The sequence below is a fragment of the Petaurus breviceps genome, unplaced genomic scaffold (assembly GCF_028583685.1).
Source record: "Petaurus breviceps papuanus isolate PSGF00001 unplaced genomic scaffold, PetGlider_PUasm1.0 111, whole genome shotgun sequence".
NCBI lineage: Eukaryota > Metazoa > Chordata > Mammalia > Diprotodontia > Petauridae > Petaurus > Petaurus breviceps.
In genome coordinates, this window is record NW_027185600.1 from 105,175 (window position 1) to 114,704 (window position 9,530).

The 9,530-nt window shown below is 41.2% G+C and overlaps 1 protein-coding gene across 2 annotated transcripts in view; it reads left to right on the top strand.

The window, feature by feature from the left end:
* The first annotated feature begins 2,278 nt into the window (after positions 1-2,278).
* The window catches only part of LOC138156930 (TRPM8 channel-associated factor 2-like), a 34,165-nt gene continuing 26,913 nt past the window's right edge, over positions 2,279-9,530 (top strand). Inside the window, exons 1-4 of one of the 2 annotated variants that reach the window (XM_069082408.1) lie at positions 2,279-2,513; positions 4,644-5,294; positions 7,934-8,922; positions 9,340-9,431. In XM_069082408.1, the coding sequence (XP_068938509.1) occupies positions 4,672-5,294; positions 7,934-8,922; positions 9,340-9,431 (1,704 nt within the window). In that variant the 5' untranslated portion in view covers positions 2,279-2,513; positions 4,644-4,671. The remainder of the gene's footprint in view (positions 2,514-4,643; positions 5,295-7,933; positions 8,923-9,339; positions 9,432-9,530) is intronic. The other variant, XM_069082411.1, reaches the window with a different exon arrangement.

Consider the following 9,530-nt stretch of genomic DNA (forward strand, 5'->3'; position numbering starts at 1 on the left):
TCTCTCTCTCTCTCTCTCTCTCTCTCTCTCTCTCTCTCTCTCCCTCTTTTTTCTTTTTCTCCCTCTGTCTCCTTCTCTTCTGAGATACCAGCAACATTCAGATGGGCAGAAAAGAACTTCATCTAGTCAAGTAAGAAGAAGCCTTTTGGAACCTTTAAAATGTCAGAATGATGGTGATCTGTTTTTAGAAGGCACTGCTTGAATACTTTGATCAGTAAAGTTTGATTGCATACATTGAGAAGTGTATATCTATGGTTTCTGTAGCACTAAATTAGCATGTGTAATGAGAACTTAGAAATATTTGCATAAGTCACATTTTGCTGTTCTTCTCCCTGAACCTGTTTGGGTAGTTGTTAGTTTGCTGCTTGGGTATCCTGGTCCACCAGAGTCATCATGGTCTACCAAAGATGTCAAACTTGAGGTCTACAAAACTCTGGAGTGCTGCCCAATCAGATTAAAATGTAACTGGAAAAAAATTTAACAAAATAAATATAAATACAACATAAATGATGATTATTTGTGGTTTTCCAAGTCACTATGCAAGCATGCAGGCAGCCATTTCTATTTGAGTTTAAAACCACGAATCTGCCAAAGACTATCTATACCTACCTTGAAATGGGTGAACAGGACAGGGCCCCTCCATCAGGAACTCCAATGCTATACATATTTTATCATATACATGTTTTATCTTTTATCCTTTCCACAATGTAAGCTTCTTGAAGGTAGACCCTAGTATTGTCTTAGTATTCCAGCATTTCAGAATGTAATAGGTACTTAATAATTTTTAAAATTTTTTTTATTCTAAACCTAAGAAAGAAAACAAGCATTTCCATAACATAGTAGAAGAGAAAATATATATATAATTGCACAGGAAACCACAAATCTAAATTGTTGACTACTATATGTAAAGCACTTTGCCATATATATAACTGTGTGAGATGAAAAAGTTTGGAGTTTGAATCTGAGATCAGAAAAGGTCTTTATTCTTTCTTATGAGAAGGGCACTGCCTCCATTGCTCAAATGGTGTCTGCCAAGGAGTGCAAAATGTGGAAGCTATTGGGCTTCTCTTGTTCTGATCCTAACTCCACCTGTCCTTCTTCACCATTAGCTGGTGAGGCAAGCTCACAATCTTTCATAAGTGTTTACTAATTGGCATGAAGCAATTCCAATCCTTCATTATGTATTTCCTTTCACCAAATTTGGAAATGCCCAATCAGAAGTGGACTAGAATGGTTTTCTTTCAAATTACCTCATTTCAGGGAAACCAAGAGTTACTTAAGAGATTGAACTGGTTTAAAGTATGGAGAAGAGATAGGAATGTAACAGGGAGTTAAAAAAAATGATGTAACTTCACTGTGAGTAAGCTCTCACATAACCACTAAACCATTGCTATTCTTTTACAGAAGAGGAAACTAATAAGGCGTAAAAAGGTTAATTGATTCTGCAAGCAGAGTTGAACGTCTAATCCAGGGTTTCTTAACTTGGCTTCCATAGAACTTTCTTTTCCCCTTTTTTAATATATTTAGAACTATTTCAATATAGTTGGGTTTCTTTTTAATTTTACATATTATTATTTCATATCATATTTAATTTTGCATATATTTATACTTTTAATAACATTATTCCCCAAAGGGCGAAGTAGTCTATTAGACTACCAGAGTGCTAAAAGGCAGGGGTGTGATGATAACTGTTTAACAACTGGTTCTCAGGGGTAAAACAATGTACAAATGACACACTTTTAAATATAATCAGCATTAATATTTTTTCCATTACTTTGTTAAGTCTAGATTATCAACAAAATAAATCAAGGCTTATCAGCCTTTGCTGATTTCCAGGGTGTAAATGTTTACACTGAAAAATTTAGCAGTAGGCCAAGCTGGCTTGAGCACATCAGGACTCCATGACACCTAAAACGGTTAAGATTTTGGAATTCTAATCACTCTCCATTTCCCTTTCCCTCCCCCTCTCCATCTCTTTCTCTCTCCTCCTCCCCCTTCCTCACCTTTCTCTCTCTCCCTTCCTTTCTTTCTGCTCATCTCCCCCTCCTTCTCCATCTCCCCCTCCTCTCCCTATCCATCTCCCTCTCTTTTTCCCTCTCCCCCTTCTCTCCTCCTCTCTCCCCTTCTCCATCTCCCTCTCCCTCACACCCTTTCTCCCTTGCCCTCCTCTCCTCTCTCCATCCTCTTTTCCCCTCTCACTCTCCCTCTAATCCTTCTCCTCCCTCTGTCAGTCTCTTCCCTTCTTCTTAAATCTTGCCCTGCTTGTCCCCTCAGTCCCTGAATGACGTCTGAGGCCTAGAAATAAGCTGGCACAGGGAGCAGCTTGGTCTCCCTGCAAGCTCCACCTCACTCAGGCCTGCAGCCAAGCCGACCAGGAAGTGGAGAGAAGGCAGACTCAGACACACCCCCTTCAGCTCTATAAGTCTCTGTTTTCCCTTTTCCTTCCTTTTCACTTCTCAGGAGGCTTCCCCTTTCTCCTTGAGATCCTAGAGCTGAAGCTGAAGGACTGGAATGTGAGTTTTCTCCTTTCTCTGTTTCTCTGGGCAGAAGGGTCCCACCCTCCCTCCTGGCCCCTCCAAAGGACAGCAATCTGGTTTTCTGGGCTGGGTGTACGAGATGGGAAGTGAGCAGGTAACAGTTTTGGGGTGCAGATGGTTATCTAGGGGCTTGTGAATGGGGTATGTATATAATGAATAACCTCTATACCCCCAAAATGACAAAGGAGTTTACTCATTGATCTTGGGGCCTGTCTCTCTCTCTTTATATTTGCCCCTAATATTTACTGCCCCTTCAGTCTGAAACAGACCCCCTTCCCAGAGCAGTATCATAGAATATTTTGTACTGTTCCCAAAGTCACTCAGCTAGTTCAAGGGTAAGTCTCAGACTCCCAGGCTGGGAAGAACACAGAGACTATTAGAGGATTTTGAATCAGAGAAAATAAATTAAAATGACACACTTCCGTGTGACCCTGGGAAATTCCCTCAATGACTGCTTTCTTATCTATAAAAATGAAGGAATCATACTAAATGACTTCTAAAGTTCCTTCTAGCCCTGGGGGTCTAGGCTCCTGGAGAAGCAATCAGAGGGTAGTGAAAAGAACACTGGCCTAGACTCTGAAGAACAAGGCTACTCTGGTCAGCCACACCTTCCTGTGTAGTCTGGGCAAGTTGGTTCCTCTCATTCTCCATCCATTCTCTGTAAAATGGACCCAAGTGTAGAAGGGGGTAGAGATGGACTCAATAATCTCTTAAGGATTCTTCCAGCAGATCTCTGCCCTATCTCCGTGGTAGGAGAACCCGAAGAGAGAGGAGTGGGGGGTTGGGGGAGGGGAGGAGTAATGTCCTAGAAAAAGGAAGAAGTACATGGTGAAAAGTAGCAGATGTTACCAAGAAATCAGCGAGAAAAGGCCAGGAGATTTGGAAATTGGGAGGTCAGTGATGCCCTTAGAGAACATTTTCAGGAGAGCAGGTAAGACAGAAGACAGATTGAGGGGAGGTAAGGAGAGAGTAAGAATGGAGTGAAATGTGATATATGGTATGCACATCTCCAGTGCCTGTGGGGGAGTGAGTCTGGCATAGCTTGGTTATTTCTAATCTTCCTTTTCCTAGAATCCTACCAGGGAGTTTCCAGCACAGTTTCAATTCTTCCTGGAGTGTTAACTACGAGAAGCCCCTCTGAGCTGCTTGTCCTTTCCTTTATCCCCTAAGCTTCTCTGGGGTACACTACATTGAGCCTAGGTGTAGAATCTCAAAGATCTGAGTTCAAATACAGACTGAGACCATTACTAGCTGTGTTTTCCTTCATGGGTCACTTAATCTCTGTTTGCCTCAGCTTCCTGAATTGTAAAAAGAAAATAAAAATAACACCTCCCTCCCAGGGCTATTTTAAGGATTAAGTTAAATAAATAGCTGTAAAGCATTTAGCACAGTGCTTGGTACCTGATAGGCACTTAATAAATGCCTGTTTCCTTCCCTCTCCTTCATGGAAGAAGATGATCTGTGTTTGGCTGAGTGTGAGACTACATGGATAAAATTCAGTCTCTGGTGACATGTACTGCCTTCCCTAGTTACTGTGGCTGAGTCCCTTGCTTCAGTTTTCTCACTTGTAGAATAGAGAAAAATTCCCTGGTCAAAGAAATGAATTATTGTCTTTAAATCTCTTTGAGTCCTACACATGAATCTCTGCAAAGCAAAGAGCTGCTGCTGTTGATATCATTCTTCTCCAGCACCTTTAGGGGGAAGGGGACTAGTGGATTAGCACTAATGTTTTCTGATTTTCAAAAGAAAAGGGAAGTGAATGGAATGAGCATACTATTTAGCTAATGATCTGTCTGACTCCTAGTCAAAATCTAGAATGTGTCCTTAAAAGATCATTAGTGAATGTCCAGAAAATTAAATGGTGGACATCTAGAAATGGGAGTGATGACCAAAATGAGACAACATGGATTCATCTAGAGCAGATAATGTCAAATTAGTCTCATTTCCTTTATTGATAGGGTTACGAGACTGGCACATCAACAAGGAATTCTAAGAGCAGAATGATATAAGCATTTATTAAGCACTTACTGTGTGCCAGGTTCTGTGGAGGGAAGGGCAGGATTAGGGCTATATCATCAATCTGAAACTTTGCTTCTCTCCCCACAGCAGGCAAAAAAGAAAAGAAAAGAAAACAATGACAATGTCTCCATCAGATGATTTTGAAGTCCTAGTGAGAGGGCTGAACAGTTGGAATTTTCCCAAGCGCCCTATTCCTTGTGAGCTGTTGCTGATTGGTGAAGCTCCCTTCCCAGTATTGGTGAATAAGAATGGCCAGGTCCTCATCGCTGCCTCCCATTATGGCCAGGGCCGAATGGTAGTCATGTCCCATGAGGACTACCTACAAGATAGCATGTTGGCTCTGTTTCTTTGCAATGCTGTGGGCTGGCTCAACCGCAGCCCAGGAGGAACTGTTGGAGTGCACACATCTGTGGAACCTCTCACTGGCATTCTCTATAATTCTGGGATGAATGTGCAGACCGTGAATGACCTTGAGGACTCCCTAGGAGTTTACTGCATCAATGCCTATGATAGTACCTTGGCCAAAGAGATGATTCAGTTTGTGAAAAATGGTGGGGGCTTACTCATTGGGGGCCAAGCTTGGTACTGGGCAAGTGAACCCGGACATGACAAAGTTCTGTCCAACTTCCCTGGGAACCAGGTGACCAGTGTAGCTGGTGTGTACTTCACAGATACCTATGGAGATACAGATTTCCTCAAGGTCTCTAAGAAAGTACCTAAAATTCCACTTACAGTCAGGTGAGTATCAGGGGTATAGTAAGGATTTATTAAGAATAGACATAGTCCCCTTAATGAAACAGAAATAGAACTAGACATTTTGAGAAGAGTAAGTCTCATTTGTATTGTCAGGTGACAGGAATGCTATGGACAGACAGAACTATTGAAAATCCATCATCAGTAGTTTATATTTGGTTAGAGGAAGAACCATGGGATTATTACCATATGAACATCAGTGTCCATTTTGGAAAAGGGAACAGAGGACTAAATAGAGAGACGAATAAGGACACAGTAATTCTGTTCATGATGAATTTAAGTCACTAGGCCCAGATGAACTTTACATCTAGGTACTGAAAATGCCAGCAAATATGATTACTGAACTATTGACAAGGATCTTTGAATAAAAGATTGGGAAGAACAGGAAAGAGCCCTATAGGACATGAAAACGATTTATTTTGATGTTCAGAAAAGGGAAGAGTGTGGAGTTTACAAACTATATGGGCCAGTGAGCTTGATTTGAATTCCTTGTCAAATTCTAGACTATTTTATCAACAGGATGGTTAATATATATTCACAAAGTCAAATGATGAGTATCTAGGCATAGTATTGATGACTTTAAAGACCTAGTATGGCTTAATCAAGAACAGATTTTGCCAGATTAACTTTATTTCTTTTTTGATAGGATCAGTAGACTGGTAAATCAACAAGATATTCTAGGTGTAGATGGAACAAGAAATTATTAAGTGCCTACTAAGTTCTAGGCACTTTGTTAAGTGCTTTACAGATATTATTTCATTTAATCTTCATGACAATCCAGGAAGGTAGGTACTGCAAGAGGCAGGTTAGTGTAGGGGATAGACCACTTGACTTAGTGTAAGAAGATGTAGGTTAGGAATCTACCTTAGATATTAACACTGTATTTTGGGTATGTCTCTTAACTAATCTGAGCCCATGGTTTCTTTATCTACAAAATCTCTAAGGTTCCTGCTAATTCTAATGTGTCATGCTTTGAACTATTTTTATACTGATTTGTTTTTTTATGCTTATTATGGATGAGCAAGGTGAGATGACCAAATGTCCCATGAAATAATGTTTCTTGTTAACTTTGGACACAAACCAAACTGCTCTACTTGCCTTCTCTAAGAAGAAATTGAGAGTTGCCTACCCATTTATGTTAAGCTTTTTTTGTTTTTATTAATAATAATAATTTTAATATTAATGTGCTTTATTTCTTCTATAAGTATTAACTTTGTTTTTGAACAGTAGAACATATTAGGACAACCAACATTTAGATGAATAAGTATTCATTAAGATACACTGAGGACAATGTGATTATCAGTCTCTTTTGCCACCTTTAACACAGCTCTTTCACTCGTAGAGAAGTAGAGGTGAGACACAAAAGCTTGAGGACTGCTTTGTATTTTTATCTAGGTCATGTACAAAAAGAAATCATCACTTTGTGGACAATTGAGTTGATTTTTCTTAGTGAACTAATCTTTGGATCAATGAAAGAGCCTTCCTTTCAGGCTTAATAGAACCTTTTAGAACCTCTTCTACACTGACATAGTGAACAAGAACTTAGTCACCTCCATGACATAATAAAGAACTTCTGTGGAAGGATAAATGAAACACGTTTTTAAATATACTAATCCTTACTTTGCCCATTTCTCTAAAAGAAAAAAAGTGGCTGAAAATACCTTCTGTGGTTCAATACTATGAGCTATTAGAAATGATGGAAAAAAATGGCTTCAAGTAATCTGGGAAGACTTGAATGTACTGATGCAGAAAGAAGTGGGAAGATGGTATAAATTCCCAAAGGAGGGTGACCGTGAAGAAGAATACACAGGAAAACATACCACATGGTTATAAGTTAAAGGAAGTAATAATGTTTAGTATAGAGAAGTAAAAGGGGAAACATAATAGCTTGATAATTTTCTTCAGGTAACTGAAGAATTCTCATATGAAGAAGGCAATCTATTTTCTTAGTCTCAAAGGACAGAACCAGGAACAACAGTAGAAATTATATGGAATAAAATTTCATTTCATTGTAAGGAAACCTTTCTTTTTTTCTTTATAAATGCTGCTATTATTAATTATTATTTTATGTGGGCACATAATACATTGAGTTCCCTCACATGTCATACAAAGTTTATCATACTGTCTGGCTGGATGCATGACATCATACCTGTCACCCCAGAAAACATCATCTGCTAGCCTGGTCACTATCCAGATAGTTTTGCTTCTTCAGTGTGCAATTCTGTATGCAAGTCAATAGTGGTAGCCCTCTGTCACTTTTGCACCCCCAATCTCTGTAACCATTGGGGATGACTCAGTAAAGGGAGCCTATCATAATAGTTGCCACTGCCCAGAAAGTCAATGATCTGTTTCAGGGCATGGTGAGTTCAAGCAGTGGTTGGATGACTTCTTTTGATTATAGAGGGTGTCATGCTTCTGGTGTGGCTGTTATTAGATCAATTTGGAGGTTGTTTGCATCTCTCAGAGTCTATGATTGTGTCTGAGTAGGCCCCTGAATATAATGGGCACAGGAAATAGGGGTCATATAGAATAACTGATTATTGTGCTTTTGCAGAAATATTCCCATCTCCCCTGTTCCACATCATTCCTTCAGTCACTAATTGGAAAAAATGGTTCATTTTCAGGTTTGGGGAGGACCTCTCTCAGGACCAACGACAGCTCCTGGATGGCATAACAGAACTGGATATCAATACTGGTGGAGTGCCTTCTCAGCTTCTGGTTCATGGAGCCTTGGCCTTCCCTCTTGGTCTAGACTCTTCCCTTGGTTGCTTTCTGGCAGCTGCTCACTATGGCCGGGGCAGAGTGGTGCTTGCTGCTCATGAGGCCATGCTCTGTGCCCCCAAGCTGGGCCCTTTTCTCTGCAATGCTATTACCTGGCTGGCAGGGGGACAAGCAGGCAGAATTGGGGTTAACCCTAATCTTAAAAAACTCTGTTCCCTGGTGTCTGAAAAAGGCCTGGAATGCAGCCTAGAATCCCATCTGACCACTGGTTTGAGTGTTTACTGCTGTTCAGCCTACAGTGACCAAGAGGCCAGGAAACTGCATGAGTTTGTGGCAGAGGGTGGAGGGTTACTGATTGGGGGCCAAGCCTGGTGGTGGGCCTCCCAGAATCCTGGCAAGGCTGCTGTGGCTGATTATCCTGGGAACCACATCCTCAACCCCTTGGGCCTTAGCATCCTCGATTGTTACCTAGAAAGTGGCCGATTTCCTGTCCTTGTGCCTGGTAAAGGGATCTATCACTTCCGCTCAGCTTTGTCTCAGTTCCAGGAGGAAGTAAAAGGAAGCAAGTTCTTGGCAGAAGGCTGGCAGTCGAAGCTAAGGAAGGACTGTGGGGCCTTCCTGAAGATTCCTGCAGAAGGAATCCCTGCCTATGCCTCCCTACATAGATTCCTGAGGAAGGTGCTCAAACAAACTGGTCTCCCCAATGTCAGCAAAGATCATCCTGTGCACAGCAATTCCTTTGAGGCCACCCTGCTCTGTGTGGCCACTGAGCTTGCTCAAAGTGGGACTGATTGCTTTTCACTGGTCCACAGAGCTAGTAATGGGACTTGCCCTTCCCAACTGTACTCCCTAGGACCCCCTGTCACCATGGAGATCAATAGTACCAGTCCAGGTAAAGATGGAGGATGAGGGCCAATGGATAGTTGGGAAAGAATGGGCTGGATAAATCCAGTAGGACAGTACAGGATTTCAGGTGTGATAAGAGCCTATCTCTTTCAGGTGATGGGGTTTGAATTATTGGGGGTAGTTAGAGTGTAAGAAAGTCGTGAAAGGGTTGGGCAATCTGGTATTTAAAGAGAGGATAGCAAGTCTTTTGGAGGAAATGTGAAGGCTCCAGAAGGAAATATGGGGCTCTAGAAAGGGGACAGAAAAGCTCTTGGGAATATCTGTACTTTAGAAAGGAATGTGAGGACTGTAGTAGGGTACTGGGGGTAGAGGTCAGAGAGTTGATGTAGGAGAAGTGGGTGAGGTAAGGAGAATGAGGGTATCAGGGTAGAATAATTACATACATTATTATGTTTCTCTTCAGATGTTACTGTATGGGTGAGCACTGGACTTTACCTCCCTGAAGGCTTTACTGCAAACATCAGGATGCCACGTGCTGCCACTATTGACTTGCAGGTAAATCCCTTGTACCTGCATTGCCTCTCCTAGATAGATAGATAGATAGATAGATAGATAGATAGATAGATAGATAGATAGATAGATAGATAGATAGAT